This window comes from Triturus cristatus, chromosome 9, assembly GCF_964204655.1.
Source record: "Triturus cristatus chromosome 9, aTriCri1.1, whole genome shotgun sequence".
NCBI classification, from domain to species: domain Eukaryota; kingdom Metazoa; phylum Chordata; class Amphibia; order Caudata; family Salamandridae; genus Triturus; species Triturus cristatus.
Window position 1 is genome coordinate 996,620,621 of NC_140592.1, and position 17,243 is coordinate 996,637,863.

General features: G+C 46.1%; 1 protein-coding gene across 2 annotated transcripts in view; it reads left to right on the plus strand.

Moving 5' to 3' along the window:
• CEP128 (centrosomal protein 128) overlaps positions 1-13,494 on the plus strand; it is an 860,263-nt gene extending 846,769 nt beyond the window's left edge. For both annotated transcript variants that reach the window (XM_085626613.1, XM_085626612.1), the window contains exon 24: positions 12,700-13,494. In XM_085626613.1, coding sequence (XP_085482739.1) covers positions 12,700-12,773 — 74 coding nt within the window. In that variant the 3' untranslated portion in view covers positions 12,774-13,494. The remainder of the gene's footprint in view (positions 1-12,699) is intronic.
• Positions 13,495-17,243: the final 3,749 nt, after the last annotated feature.

The window sequence follows — 17,243 nt, forward strand, 5'->3', positions numbered from 1 at the left end:
GCCCTTGTGTAAAACGCCTTTTACATCGTTTATCTTAAACAATGAAATAAATATTTGTATAAAATTCCAATTGAAGTTGGGTATGTACCTATATATGTATGCAATTGTGTGTTCTTTTTCCTTTTGTGTGTCTCTAGCTTGCATCTAAAGTTATTTATTGATACTGTGTACTTTTTTGATAAATAGGGTAGAGTTCTTTTCCGTTTGCTCTGAATTAGTTTCCCCATTGTCTCTACCTCTATTTTGGTTTTTGGGGCCCCCCTTCTGTTGATTGGCTCTAACACCTACTCACTAGGCAGAACGATTGCCACTTCGGTCCATTCAGCGCTACGCCTGGTTGAGGACGTATGTATTTTCGGGGGATGTGCAAGCGACCTTGCTGGCCATGCCCTTCGATGGTCGTCACCTTTTTGGTGACAAGCCAGACTTGGTGCCGGAGCTCTTTAAGGACTCTTTAGTTACGGCTAGATCCTTAAGCATTGTGGTGTCCTCCCGTCCACCACAATCTGCCTTTCATGGCTAAGGAAAGGGCACCCCACCACGTCTGGCCCAGTCTAGCCACCGGTCCAGGCAAGCTACCCAGCCTCTGTGTGGCCGCGGATGTTGGACCCAGCGACGCGGGGCTGGGAATCAGCGGGTGGGCCAGTCCACCCTTTCCCCTCCTGCAGCAGCCTCCAAACCCTCCTAGTCTGACCTTTTAGGCCCATCAGTGGTCAGTGGGTGGCAGGATTCACCATCACCTCCGTCACTGGCAATCCATCACATCAGACAGGTGGATTTTGTAGATCGTCCGAAAGGGCTACTCCCTCCCCGTCGAAACAACCCCTCCCTCCATGCCACCGTCTCTCGACCGCATGTCAGAGGATCATTTAGCGCTTCTCCACTAGGAGGAAGTTTCAGCTCTTGGACAAGGGAGCTATCGAAAGGGTCCCTTTGCCAGAAGTAGGTCGTGGTTGCTATTCCCGCTACTTTCTGGTGCCCAAGAAGGACAAAGGCCTGCGTCCTATCCTAGACCTCAGGGCCCTCAACTGCTTCCTCAGGAAGGAAAAGTTCAAAATGCTCATGTTGGCTCAGGTCCTCTCTGCCCTCGACCCTGGAGACTGGATGGTGGCATTGGACTTGCAGGACTCCTTTTTCCCTATTCCCGTCCTACCAACCCATAGATGCTACCTGAGGTTCACGGTAGGCCACAAGCATTTTCAGTTCACTGTGCTCCCTTTTGGCTATACCATACCGGGTGTTCCCTAAGGAGATGGAGGTGGTCGTAGCTAACCTGCACAGAACAGGGTTTCCAGTCTTCCCCTATCTCGGCGACTGGCTGTTGAAGGCAGGCTCACCCGTGGCTGTCGTCTCCCACCTCCATACTACGGCGGACCTCCTGCATTAGCTGGGATTTACTATCAACGTGCTGAAGTCACACCTGATTCCCTCTCAGTCGCTCCTTTTCATCGTGACTGTTCTGGACATATTGCGGGTTCGGGCCTATCCTCCGGAACACCGAGACCGGGATATTCGGGCTATGATATTGATGTTTCAGCCTCTGTCTGGATTTCGGTGAGGGTGACCCTGAGGCTGCTGGGCCTCATGGCCTCCTGCATCCTGCTGGTGGATCATGCCAGATGTCATAGGCAGGCTCTGCAGTTGGACCTGAAGTTCCAGTGGGCTCAGCATCAGGGGAATCTGTCTGACTACGTCCAGATTTCGGATGGAACTGCGCAACAACTGCAGTGGTGGTTAACGAACCAGGATTGGGACAGAGGCAGATCCCTTTCCCTTTCCCAACCAGATCTAACGGTGATGACCAATGCATCACTTCTGGGATGGGGCGGCCACCTCGGAGAGGCAGAGATCAGAGGAGTCTGGTCTCTGTCAGAGTCCATGCTCCATATCAACCAGTTGGAGCTTCAGGCGATTCACCTGGCACTGAGGGCATTCCTTCCCTTTCTCAAGGGGAAGGCAGTGTAGGTATTCACGGATAACACCAGCGCCATGTGGTACTGCAACTGCGGAATGGGGTCGTGGACCCTATGTCAAGAGGCTCTTCGTCTCTGGACATGGCTGGAACGTCAGGGCATAACCCTGGTGGTTCAACACCTGGCAGGTTCCCTGAACGCCAGGGCGGACAAACTCAGCCATCAGTGCCCGGTGGATAACAAATGTCGTCTTCACTTGGAGGTGGTCCAAGGTCTCTTTCAGCAGTGGGGAGAGCCTTGGTTAGATCTGTTCGCCACCGGAAAGAACGTGCAATGTCAGTAGTTCTGCGCATTGGAATTTCCAAGGCAGTACTCACTCTGCGACGCTTTTTGACGCGAGTGGAACTGCAGCATAGCCTTTCCGCCTGGTCCACTTCTGCCCCGAGTGCTGAAGATCAAGTGCGACCAGGCCCAAGTCATTCTTGTGGCACCGAACTGGGCACGAAGCATCTGGTACCCCAAGCTCTGGAGCATGGTTATCGATCCTCCGATCAGACTGCCCCGTAGAGAGGATCTTCTGTCGCAGCAGCAGGAGATGGTTCTCCACCCGAACCTGTCCAGCCTCCACCTCCTTGCGTGGAGATTGAGTGGCGACAGTTGACAGCATTTGACCTTCCTCTCAAAGTTTGCAATGTCATCTTGGCAGCCAGGCGTCCCTCCACTAACACGGTATACGCCTGTCGATGGAACACGTGTGTGGTATGGTGCACAGCAAAGGCTGTGGCTCCCCTTCCTGTCCCTCTTTCTGAGGTTCTTTTGTTCCTTCTCTCTTTGGCCATCAGGAGTCGCCTCTGGGCACTCTTAAAGGCTATCTGGCAGCCTTTTCTGCTTTTCTTCGGCTGCCAGATCAACCCTCTTTGTTCAAGTTCCCTATTGTAAGTAGGTTCTTTAAAGGCATAATTAATTTTTTTCCTCCATCTCCTTTCATAATGCCTCAGTGGGACTTGAACCTTGTTTTGACTTACCTTATGTGTGCTTCCTCTGAGCCTCTTCACAACTGTCCTCTTAGGCTTCTCACGCGGAAGTCTGCCTTTGTTGTTGCCATCACCTCTGCGCGCAGAGTGACTGAGCTTCAAGCCCTTTCTTCTGAGCCCCCTTTCTTCTCAATGCATCCAGACAAAGTGGCGCTTCGAACGAGACCCTTGTTCCTACCTAAAGTTGTCGCTCCTTTTCACATCAGACAGACTATCACTCTGCCCACATTTTTCCCGCCTCCACACCCTTCCAAGGAGGAGGAGAGTCTGGACCAGAAACGTGCGCTGTCTTTCTACCTTGACCGCATGAAGGATTTCCGGGTGGACGATCAACTCCTTGTTGGCTATGTGGGTACCAAGAATGGTCGGGTTGTGCAAAAGAGTACCATCTCTAGATGGGTCGTCCTTTGTATAAAGATCTGTTATGCTTTAGCTAAAAAGGAACCTCCAGTGGGGCTGCGACCTCATTCCACTAGAGCTACGACAGCAACTACTGCGTTATCACATGGAGTCCCACTCATTGACATCTGCCAGGCAGCCACTTGGGCTTCTATGCACACGTTCTCTAGACATTACTGCCTGGATAGTCAAGTCCGGAAGGATGGCTACTGTGCCTGTTCTGTCCTCCAGGACTTTCTGGTGTGAACTTGGTTTGCAGTCCCTCCTCCAGAGTTGTTATTGCTGGGGTATCTATTCAAAGGTAATGAATCTATAACTATTAGTATCGGTAACGATGAATCTGTAAGAGACATATATTAGTTATAGATTCCTTACCGCCCCGCCCATCCTCCCAGCTCTGCAAACTGATTTCTGGGGATAGGGACTCCCTTGCAGGGCCCTAGTGTGGCGCACCAGTGGTCAGTATCTTTCATGGCTCTGCGCTACTTGCATGGAAAGTTGTTTCAGAACTGATGTCCGCGCACAGGGGTGGCGTCTAAGTAGACACCACAACATCATCCCGGCGACCACAACGCCGATGACGGATGCAGAGTCGACCGACTCCACCCACCGACGTGCAGGGATACTGCTGAGGAAAAAATTCTCTGGATCCAATCTGACGCCTGTGGTAATTCTAAGGTAAAGAATCTATAACTAATATGTCTCTTACAGATGCATCTTTACAGAAGGTAAGTAACATGTTCTTCACGCCACTTCACTCTACGCCTCTCTTTTCTACTCTGCACCACTGTACTCTATACCAGCGCACTCTACCCCAGTTTACTATGCACCACTGTACTCTTCACCATTCCAGTCTAAGCCACTCCACTCTACACCACTCCACTACGCAACACTGCACTCTACGCCACTACTCTACACCACTCCACTTTAGCCTGCACCACTTCACTCTATGCCACTTCACTCTACTCTGAAACAATCTGCGGTATGCCACTGCACTCTATGCCATTGCACTTTATGCCACACTACACCACTGCAATCAATGCTGCACTTCTCTACTTTACGCCATGCTGCTCTTCACCTCCACTCTATGCCACTGAACTCTACTCTGAACCAATCCACTGTGAAACAATCTACACTACGCCACTGCACTCTGCACTGTGCCACTCTATGCCACTGCACTTTGCACTATGCCACTCTGCTTTAAATCACTGCACTCTATGACAATTCACTCTACACCACTTTACTCAAAACCAATGAACCCTACACCACTGTACCTATGCCAACTACTTTGCACCACTGCACTTTACGCAACTATGCTCTACAACATTCTACTCTATGCCACTGACTGATTCTATGACTCTCTACACCATTGCGAACTACGTCCCTGCACTCTACGCCACCTTATTCTACTCTGCACCACTGTACTTTACGTCAGTGCTCCCTGTACCACTCTGCAACACTGCACTCTTCATGACTGTTATCTACTGGACTCTGTGCCCTTGCACTCTATGCTACTTTACTGCACTCTACGGCACTGCACCACTGTACTCTATGCCAATGCACTCTCCACCACTCTACTCTGCATCAATCCACTCTATGCCATTGCACTCTACCCTGCACCATTCCACTCTATGCCACTTCACTCTACTCTGCACCACTCCACTCTGCACCACTCCACTCCATGCCACTTCATTATACGTTACTCTAATCTGCAACACTGCTCTCTCCGCCACTGAACTCTATGCCACTCTACTCTGTATTGCTCCACTCTACGCCACTGTAATCTACACTAATCCACTCACCACTGCACTCTACACCACTTCACTCTACTCCACTGTGCGCCACTCCACGCCACTTAACTCTACACTGCGCCACTCAATGCCACTGCACGTTGCGCTACACCACTCTACTCTAAGCCACTGCACACTACACCAGTTAACTCTATACCACTTTACTCAAAACCAATGCACCCTACGCCACTTTACCTATGCCAACTAATTTGCACCACTGCATTTTACGCTACTTTGCTCTACAACATTCTACTCTATGCCACTGCACTCTGAGCCACTGTACGCTACGTCACTCTGCACCAATGAACTCTACGTCTCTGCATTCAATGGCACTCTATTGTACTCTGTACCACTGTACTTTGTCAGTGTGCTCTGCACCACTCTGTGCTCTGTGACACTGCACTCTATGCCACTGCACTCTATGCTACTTTACTGCACTGTGTGCCACTACACTACTGTACTCTATGGAGTGCACTCTACATCCCTCTACCCTGCATCACTCCACTCTATGCTACTGAATTTTACTTTGCACCACTTCACTCTACATCACTGCACTATTTGCCACCTCACTCTACGCTGCACCATTCTACATTGCTCCACTCTACGCCACTATACTTTACATCACTCTGCTCTGAAACCCTCCATTCTGCAACACTGTACTCTATGCCACTCCACTCCAAGCCACTCCCAGCCACTCTAATCTACTCACCACTGCACTCTGGCACTCTTTACCACTGCACTGTGACACTTCACTCTACTCTGAAACAATGACCTCTATTCCACTGCAGTCAACACCACTCTATTCCACTCTGCGCCAATCCACTTGACGCCACTCTATTCTACATCACTGCACTCTATGCCACTGCACTCTACAACACTTTACTCAAAACCAGTGTACTCTACGCCACTGCACTCTATTCGAGTCTGCTCTGAACCACTGCACTGTACACCACTATGCTCTACGCCACTTCGCTCTACGCCATTGCACTCTGTCACTTTATTCTACACTGCACCACTGTACGCCACTGCTACATACTACACCAATGCATTCCACGCCACTCTGATCTACTGTGCACCACTGAATTCAATGCCACTTCACTCTACACCTCTTTACTCTACTCTACGCCAGTGCACTCTACCTCAATCTACTATACACTACTGCACTCTACACCACTCCAGTCTGGATCACTCCACTTTGCACCACTCCACGCCACTTCACTCCGCAGCACTGAACTCTACGTCAGTACTCTATACCACTCCACTCCACCCAGCACAACTCCTCTACACCACTTCACTCTACTGTGTAACAACCTAATTTATGCCATTGCAATCAAAGCTGCACCATTCAACTCAACACCTCTCTAGTTTATGCCACTGTGCTCTACCCTGCTCCACTCTACTCTGAAAAACTATACTCTACACCACTGCACTCTATGCCACTTTACTCCACTTTGCGCCACTGTACGCCTGTGCAGTCTATGCTAAGCCACTGTAGTCTACGCCAATGCACACTATACCCCTTTACTCAAAACCAATGCATCCTATGCCACTGTACCTATGCCAGCTACTTTGCACAACTGCACTTTATGCCACTATACAACATTCTACTCTATACCACTGCACTGTTCGTCACTCTACACCATTGCACTCTACGTCACTGCACTCTACGCCACTCTATTGTACTCTGCATGACAGTATTCTGTGTCACTGCTCTCTGCACCACTCTACGACCCTGTACTCTACGACCCTGTACTCTACGACCCTGTACTCTACGACCCTGCACTCTACGACCCTGCACTCTACGACCCTGCACTCTACGACCCTGCACTCTACGACCCTGCACTGTACTCTGCATGACTTCACTCAGTGCCACTGCACTCTGTCACAGCACTCAACTATGCACCACTCAGCTCTACGTCACTGCTCTATACACTTCTGCACTCTACCCTACCCCACTCCACTCTATACCACTGTGCTCTACTCTGCGTCACTCCACTCTACACCACTGTACTCTACACTGCACTACTCTAGTCTGTTACTTCACTCTACGCTACTCTATGTCACTGCACTCTATGCCGATGCACTCTCCACCACTTTACTCAAAACCAATGCACTCTACGTCAATCTACTCTGCACCTCTACACTTTACAACACTTTACTCTAGGCCACTTTACTACACTCCACTCCACGATACTCTACTCTATGATGCTCTACTCCATTAAACTCTGCCCGACTGACACTCTACTGCACTCTATGCCATTCTATGTCACTAATCGACTCTACAACGCTCTATGCAACTCCCTCTATGCCACCCCATGCCATTTTACTCCACTCTTTCTTTGACACACTTCTCCCCTCTACGCCGCTTTAATTTGCTCTACTCCACTCTGCTGTACAACATTCTACTCCACTCTACACAACACCCTCTATGCCACTCCACTCAACTCTACACCACTCCATGACCCTCTATTGCACTCCACTCCACTCTACAACACTGTACTCAACTCTGACAATGTACTTTACTCTGTGCCACTAAATTCTACACCCTTCCACTCTACGACACTCTACTCCCTCCACAACCCTGTACGCTGCTCCATGACACTCCACTCCTCTCAACTCTACTGTATGCTACTCCACACACCACTTCACTCCTCTCCACCCCACTCAGCTCTACTGGATGCCACTCCACTTCACTTTATGATACTGCAAACCACGCCACTCTCTTTTACCCCAGCAACTTTTAGCCATGCTGAACAGCTGCCAATCTGGTGTACAGCATTGCTAAAACATAGTGGCAAATCCAATAGCTCTTGCATAGGCGAGACCGATTGGTTTTGCCAAGGCGTGTTAGTGTTGTAGGATGTGCCGTTTCGGTAGGTGCTGTAATGTCAGTAGTTTATATAGCCTTCACAGTGTAGGAGGGTGAGCGCTGTTCTGCAGCCTCGGGGGTTATGCTGTATACTGTTACTGTAAGTGGTTGTGCAGAGTACTGCAGTGTAGTTAGGTTTGTCGTGTGACGCTTTCTCTCTGACTGTGTTGTGTACTTTAGTCGTGTCGAGTGTGCTTTGTTCTTCATTGCCCATACTTGTGTTGTCATCTCCATGACTGAGTAGCATGCAGTGACGTTCCGTGCTAGTATCGACGATTGTGCTGCGTCGCAGTTACTTTCTGTGAGTGGCATTCTTGAAACTAGTTTAATTCGTCACTGCCTGCAAGGTGCTGCATTCACAGTAATTGTGCTGCTTTTTTTGGCACCTGTTGCTGTGCTCTGTTCTTCAATCGTAGTGTTTGTGTGCAGTGCTCAGTCTGGATGAGTGTGCTGTGTCTCAACGTCTCTGAATTTTCCTATACCTGGTGATCTACACGTGTTTAAATGTGTGCTTTAGTAGCGTTGTGTGTGCCACTGTTCCTGTAGTTGAGCTGTTCCAGACCGCCCCTGCGTTGCATACTGCTGTTGTGTTATTGTGCAGTGTCTGTGGTTGTTTTGTGTGCTTCATTCTCAGAATATCACCGTCTGAATTGTTGTTGGGTTTTGCTGCATCTCTTTGATTATGCTGCGTGCTGTTAGTTCCATGGACCGATAGAGAACCTAATGCCGGTAGCAGCAAAGCTTAATTTAGAGGTGGCTTTGTGGGTTAATGGTAGTGAGGTGTGCTCCTAGCTCTGTGCTTCATTATAGTGTGGGCACTGCATGCACTTACGCTGGATCGCAGTCCAACATGAATGTTGATTGTGGTCTGGCCCTGGAGCTCTATGGTGGTTCTGTTGCCTGCTGGCCCTAAGACTCGGTGGTTGTGCTGTCCTACCCTCCAACCATTTCTGTCCTGTGCTCGTCTATGTATCTTTATTGTGTTGTGTGTTTTTAGGCCTACTGATTGTTTCAGACTGCACTGGCAAGCTTTGATCATCAGAACTCTAGGGCTCCTTCGTGATGCTGTGAGCTGCTAGTCCTGAGGGCAGTGCTAGGTGTATATATCAGATGTGAAGCCCACTTGTAGTACTGGGTACACATCTCTCAGAGAGCCATTAGTTGTGCCATGTTCTGCGGTTTTTGGGGCACCGTTTTAGTGCTATGAATAGATTGCTCTGGGATTCGATGGACGTGGAATGTGTTGATGGTTATATGACTAAATGAAAGTGTGGGCGCTGCAAGCACCTGGCTTTGATTACTGAGCAGGTGGAATGTCAACCTTGGTGTCGGAAATGGGGCTTAGTAGATCTGGTCTTGGGACTGAATGGTATGTTTGTCTGCTGAGGACCTTGCTCCTCGGTGGTTGTGAGGTGTGATCCTGTCTCTGGTTGTTTAGTATGGACTAATCTAGGCACCTCCGTGGTGTGCTGCAATCTTTGTTCGTGCTGTGTGTTGCTAGACTCACCGCTTGTTGGCATGCTTTCCACTGTAGACATTGGACCTCAGTGGCCCGAGGGGTTCATTAGTCGTGTTCTGTAGTACATGTGCATATCCACTTGAACTTAAAGTGCTGAGCTGGTGGATCAAGACCTTATTTCGCCTGTTTCTTTTCTTTCTATTAATTATCTTTTTATTTTTATTTTATAATTCTCTTTGTGTGTGTAAAGTATTTCTTCAGGTTGCAGTAATTCGTAAGAAATAAGGGAGAGAGCGAGGATTAGTAACGGGGTACGTCCGTTCCCATAATTGATACTCAAAAACAACGTGGGCGGTCCCACAGGTGAATTGTTAAACAAGGACGATTTTCCTGTAGAACTAGGGGTGCCAGGAACCACAAGGGTTATTAAGAACACTCACCCACCAACCTAGTTGGTGGCATGCTTCATCCTCGGGATCCCAGCTGGGCAGCCGAATGCAGCCCAGCTGTGGTTCGATGCCTGAATTACAGCGGAGTGGGTTTTGTTTTAGTGTGACTGGTGCTCAAAAAGTAGTGAGATTAAAAATGCCTCTATGACTCCTTGTCAATACATCTTTTTATTCTCAGCGGCCCAGGACATGTTTAAAAGAAAACAGGGGGACAAAGTGAAGTTAAGCAAATGGTCTTCCTTATCCATCAGGTGCTGGTCGACCTGTTTAAGCCTCAAAAAATAGTTTGGAGGCTTTCTTCGGGACCACAAGATGTGAAAAAATAGTGCTGTGGCAAAACTACGCCACGTGTGTTTTTTTTCTTCCGCAAACATGCTAAGGTGTGCTGTGCATGCAGTGATGTAACCGTACTTACGGATCCACGGTCTGGTTTAAAACCTGTAAGACAAAGAACACAACATAAAGGACACACACAACATATACCGAGAAGGATAAAAGTTGCTCCATTTTGGTGCATCATCCTTTTGCTGGTGGTGCATTTGTCTCATCATTAGCACTCCTAGAGTCATTTGTTCGTATGTACCATCAATCATACGGAAGACATGCAACATACACCTAGAGTATGCAAACTCGTGCATGGTGATTTGGTGCAGGCAAGCATGTCTTCTATTGTAGTGGCTAGAATAGTTTAAATAGTCAAATACCTATGTGTGTGTGGTTATACTCTCTCGCCAATACCACACTTTGGCCATCATCAATTTAAAGGACATAATAATAGTCCGCCATGGCTAGGCCACACTATTCACGCACTAATAATTACGCCACATAGATATTTGACTATTTAAACTATTCTAGCCACTACAATACAAGACATGCATGCCTGCACCAAATCGCCATGCACGAGTTTGCATACGCTAGGTGTATGTTGCATGTCTTCCGTATGATTGATGGTACATACAAACGAATGACTCTGGGAGTGCTAATGATGAGGCAAATGCACCACGAGCAAAAGGATGATGAACCAAAATGGAGCAACTTTTATTCTTCTCTATATATGTTGTGTGCGTCCTTTATGTTGTGTTCTTTGTTTTACAGGTTTTAAACCAAACCGTGGGTCCGTAAGTACGGTTACATCACTGCATGCACAGCACACCTTAGCGTGTTTGCTGAAGAAAAAAACACATGTGGTGTAGTTTTGCCACAGCACTATTTTTTCACATTTTATGGTCCTGAAGAAAGCCTCCAAACTCTTTTTTTGAGGCTTAAACATGTCGACCAGCACCTGATGGATAACGAAGACCATTTGCTTGTCTTCACTTTATCCCCTGTTTTTTTTTAAACATGTCTTGGGCTGCTGAGAATAAAGAATTTATCAGCAAGGAGTCCCACAAGCATTTTTAACCTCACGAGTTTTTGAGCACCAGTCGCACTAAAACAAAACCCGCTCCGCTGTAATTTTAGGCGTCGAACCACAGCTGGGCTGCATTCGGCTGCCCAGCTGGGATCCCGAGGATGAAGCATGCCACCAACTAGGTTGGTGGGTGAGGGTTCTTCTTAATAACCCTAGTGGTTCCTGGCACCCATAGATCTACAGGACAATCGTCCTTGTTTAACAATTCACCTGTGGGTCCATCCACGTTGTTTTTGAGTGCAGTAATTCCAAGCCAATAATCATTATATGGCTCTTCACCCTAAATTAAACCCGCTATCAACTACTAACAAGCCATTGACAAAGCAAATAAGTTGCGTCTTTGAGACCTATTGACTTTGTCAATCACTTTTAGCCATGCTGTATAGCAACCCCAATGATGTGCTGCATGGCTAAATAAGAAGGGGGAAAAACCTATGGTGCGGCTGACCACAACATTTTGTTTGTTCACACACATATAAAATGGCACAGCTTGTTTGTTTTTTTTCTTTTTATTTGCTAATCCAATTGGATCGGCAAATAAAAAGAAAAGATCCACAAAAGCGTGTTTTTTGAAGCATGAGTAAGGGAGAGCAACATAGAGGGCACGGCTGAGGAGAGGAAAAGCAACACGGTGGTGGGGAGGAGAAGCAACGGAAAACAGATGGGAGGTCGGATAGGGTAATCAACATGGAGGCTGGTGGGACAGAAGCAAAACAGAGGGCGGGGTTTGTAGGAGAAGCAATAGGCAACAGAAAAGAAGAGTGCAGATGGGGCAAGCATTAAAGGGTGCAGGGGTGGAGAGGAGAAACAATAGACGAGAGAGCAATGTGGAGAGGGTGATGGAGAGGTACACAGGCGATAAAGCAATGTGGGGAGGACAAAAGAATGAATGCAACATGGAGGGGGGAGGGAGAAACAGACAGGTGGCAAAGAACAACACTGAGTGCTAGAGGAGAGACATACCTTACGGAGACAGCTGGAAAACATGTGCACTGTTGTGAAGTGCTTAACCAGATAGAAAATAGTAGTTCTTGAAAAGCAAACAGTGAAAGCAAGAAGTCAGCCTATCAAAAGAGATGATAAAGCAGCTATTCTCCATGAGAGGGGCAAACACAAGTTTGACAAGCTTGGACACAAATAAAAAGTAGGCAAATGAGAGTGACAGAAATGCCAACCAATGATAAGCAATGGGCGGGCTCCAAGCCCTGAATGTTCTTGGTATATCCACAATATGTGTTTCCCAACCAGACAGCTCTGCCTAAAAAAGACTGTGTTACCAATGCACGGAAATTAGAAACCACAAACCTCTACCAAATTATAGTATCTTGCCTCCACTATATAACCCAATGATTTTCTTCTGCTTTCCTCTCTGCAGTGTCACAGAAGAGAGTGGTGCCTCTGGATTTTGATGATAGCTTGGGTGTGACGATCAATGGAAGCAAATCCTGAGTGTCAGGAGGAACTGGCCACATTGTATCATGGAGGGGAGCACCGCTCCGGCAGCGGCACCCATGGAAGGTCCCACCAAGTCTTCATGTTTTGAAAAGCACTCACCTGCTGCACTCTTTCATCCGAAGTGCAGTTCTTTGTAGCCGCACTGAGGATGGAACCCTCTGTGGGCGGACTGTGTTTGCCGCTCATCCATACAGGGATTTTTTTACACCTTCCAACCAGTTGATGGACTTTTGGGATTGCTTTTGTGCTTCCACGTGCCCAGATCTCAGTATCTGAAATACAGCTTCCTTCTATCAAGAGTGATGACATTTTCCTATAGACACTTTATCAGATGGCGGTTTCCTATATAAGAAATGAGCACACTCTGGAAACACTGTGCAATCCACTGCAATAAGCTGAGACATTGATTGTGCCAATACCCAAAGCCCTTTTTACTGTTTTTGCCTAAGGCGGTGTCCCAGAAGGTCGGGTAACGCTGACCCATGTGCATGTGTGTGGGAGATGCTGTCTCCAGGGACACTAGCACCAGACTCGCCTAATGGCATCAATGCACAGCACTGTTTTGATGAAGAGTAAAGGAAGGATCCACCTCAAGGTTACAAGCTCTCCTAGATGTGCTGGCATTGTATAATTGCCAACCATGAAGCCTCACGTTTGGGAGATTTGAGAGTGTGGTGTTAACCTCGGAGATTTGTTCATCTCTTGTCGAGATGTTAAAAAAAAAATTGAACTTTTGTTATGGTGAATCGGGGAGTCAAGTGAGAGCTAGTAATGCAAGCACAAACCAAAATACAAAGAGAGTAATGCATAGCTACACATCAGAATGCAAATGTTATTTGGAAGCTTAAGGTAGTTGATAGTTTATAATGCACCATCACATGATTTGCAATGCAGCAATGCATACCAATTGTTTCTGGATACTTTCTTCCTACATAGTCTCCATCATTTCAAATAGTCCCAGGTGTCAGACGGAACTCAGAAAATGTTCATAAAACTAGTGTGCACTGACTGATACTATGAATACCATATGAAGCTCCTTGGTACCAAGGGCAACGGAAGTGAACCTCTACATAGTTTATACAGCACTATCCCGTATCACTAATTCTTGTCCATGTCATTTTGGGCCACGGATGCAAGTACCTTTGAAGTAAATGCTTATCTATACAAGCATTGTCATTCACTATGTGACTGCAATAGAGGACTGAATATCATTCTCCGTGCTGATAGCCTTAGGAGCACCTTATCTGTAAGATTTCCCTCTTCTAGAACCATCCTAAGAATGTTTTATGCAAATTTATTTTACATGGCTCTCTTGAAAATCTATTATGGTCTGAGTATCATGGTGTTTGATGCACAAAGTTATCGTCAGAAACCGACGCACACCACTTACGCAAAGGATGTGAAAAACTTTGTTTATTCTGTGGTTATAAATTGATTCTTCAGCCTGTTCTACAGCTTTCATGATCCTTTAATTGATTCATCTGAAGCATCTTTTCATAAACTTGCAGCCATTCTTCAGTAGATTTGAATTTATGTTCTTAAATCCCAGCTTGGAATTACATGTTTTTTGCTAAACATTACCCAGTTTACTGTGAACCTCTTCGGGTTGTTCTTCAGAAGCTACACGCTCGTTTCATTATCGATATTCACTTAATGAAACTAAAAAGTAAAATTGGAATACTTAATGCTTGGCTATAAAAGTCTAAAAGCCCTTTCACAAACCATATGCTGCAGTAATTTCTTTTCCCATACTTAGGCGAATCCCCTCAAATTTCCCTTTCAGTTCCATTCTGCTACTATGCTCCTCTCCACTCCACCATTCGTTTCTGCGTCCCCAGCCCAGCCACTTTATCCATTTAACCCTGCGAAGTGTTCTAGTTCACATTCTCCCCTCATTTCTGGCTTATTTTAGCAAATTCGTTCTGTTTATCCCCAGGATCATATCCATAAACTTTTAATAATATTAATTTGATTCATTGTTTTGAACTATTTTTAATTTTTTAACTTCGCGTTCGACTCAATTTCTAGGACTTCTAGGATTTGCAGCTGTACAACTAACTAAACGCCATTCAGAAACAGCTGCGAGAATACTAACCACTCACATTTTGAATATGCACATAGTCCTGTGCCTGCTTTGGTTGGTTCTTCATTATTTAATAGATATTGCAGCTGTTTAAAATTATTGCATGATTTTGTAAGGTTTGCTGCATCCTCCAACTTTTCCTTTGTTAGGACATACATTTATAAAAATGTATCTGCTGTAAAGACTCAAATTTTACTCTTTTAATTAATTGTATGCTGTTTTTCTGATTGTGGTGCAAATGACTTAGAAGAGATCAGTAAATATTATATTTATTAATTTATCAGTTTCTTTTCACGTGCAACCTTATTCAAAATATTGCTGAATTTACTGTTCTTTATAGTTTTTCTTACCTTGGCATTCTGCAGTGTAACCCCTCTGGTCTCTGAAATCTTAAACATAGCACTCAATGTAAAAATTAGTCCACGCCAGTAGATGCCATCGCACAGAGCGTACCAACATTGACTGCCCTATATAGAGTTCATAAAAGTCATGAAATCATGGATGCTCCTTCTAAATTGCCATTAAAGCTCTGCTTGCTATTTGCCCGAGGCCTTTCTGCAGCATCTTGTTGATCTGTAAGCCCATCGAATCAACCAAGTATAGACTGTGGCAACTAGTGGCTCAACTGAGTATCTGAGTGCAATTAGTCTCTGAATCTGGATATGAGAAGTTATTTGCGACGAATGTGGTGCCTGTGGTTATGATAAATGGTTAAGATAAATCTTGAGGAAGAATTGACTAATGATAAAAAATAATGTTACTGCACTTCAGTCAGTTTGTCACAGTGTGGTTGTTGATGGAGGCACTAGCTAGCGTGCTAGCAATCTTTGGATCAAGGGGTTGAACAATAGAAGTTCCCCCCCAAAAAATAGGGGGCTAGGTCACCAAGACTTCAAACTAATGTTCTTCAGTACTCTCCCCTATGCCTGGGCAGTTGGCCATCGATGGCATTCAAGATGTTTTAGCTGAGCTCCCAGTACCGTATAGGGACCTGGTGGAGTTATTTTGAAGTCCATGCCAAAACGCGGTCTTCTTTAATCTCTCCTTAATCCTGGTGCTGCTCTAGACAATGCACCTGTTTAGGGCGCTTTCTTCTCATGCTTATCCACACCCACCTGAGCCCAAAGTGTTTTTTTCAGATTTAAAAGGTGCTACCACAGAGGCAGGACTATGCTGCTCTGTGCCAAGCTATGGAATGGATCTGAAGTGAAATAGCCAGTTAGAGGCTGGATACTCCATGGGAGTGGGCAGTGTCATTACTGCAGCGTACCACAGGAGTTTATCTGCAAAAGAACATTAGGAAGGTTGTTCCTTCTGTCGATCCTCTGCTGTTTGGCTTTGTCCCGCTGGCGGGTGTACATACAGCTGGAGTCAGAGTCACATTGAAAAGGCATTGGTGTGTAATCAATGCTTGTATTTTCTGGGGCTATGTCCACAGTACCTTCAGGTTCACATAGAGGCTGGGGTGCACCTGAAAGTGGCCTTCAGTGAGAACCAAAAGGGAGTTCTGAGCTGGTCCGAGGCTTCCTGTCTGAGCTGTGCACCTCTAAAGTGGTGTAGAATTTCAGGGGAAAGAAGAGAGTACCCATTACATCATATTGTGCACTCTCAGATGAGCACTACAGGTATTTCACCCGCATGCAAGCACTGACTGATGGTGTCACAGATTATCCTTTGCTTTTTGCTTTTTTGGGGCGGATGTATATTTTGCTGCTTAAATATGCACAAGAGCACACGGTTGCTATCTATGAATAAGGCCAAGTAACCAGCCTGTATTTCAAAGCGCACTTCCTAACTTTAGGTCCTTATTAGAAGAGACCTGTTAAATTCGGATATAAGCGATAAGTCTTGTTACGAAACTTACCCGAATTGTGAATTTGGTGGATTTTACTGGAGTCAATAAAAAACGTATCCCAGTTAAATTTCTACAGGTTAAACCTGATATTTATTGAGGGCAAAAATGCCTGGTAAATACCAGGACATGCGGATTTTGGTGCAGTAAGCACCAAAAGCTTCATGTTATTCCTCATTTTAGAGAAAACTTAAAGTAAGTGCTATTTATTGCACCTGATAAGTAACTTACCCCACAATATCTTTATTACTTCTGATCAATATTGCACCCAACACAAGGCCACTCATGATAAGAGCCTAAAGTTATGCGTCACCACCCGCTCTCTCTCTCTGAACTCGTGTAAACATTGTGCTATTTTACCATTTCTTTTCAAGAAAATGTTCGCCCTCAACTAATCAACGAGAATAAACAGCAGATGTAATGGTTTTTTGTAGAATCAATGGAGGTTGCTGGAGAGTCCAAGGCCCTCGTTTTTTTTGTATGCAGCAAAAGAAACCCATTCGATAGAAAACTTGATGTAATCTTAAAG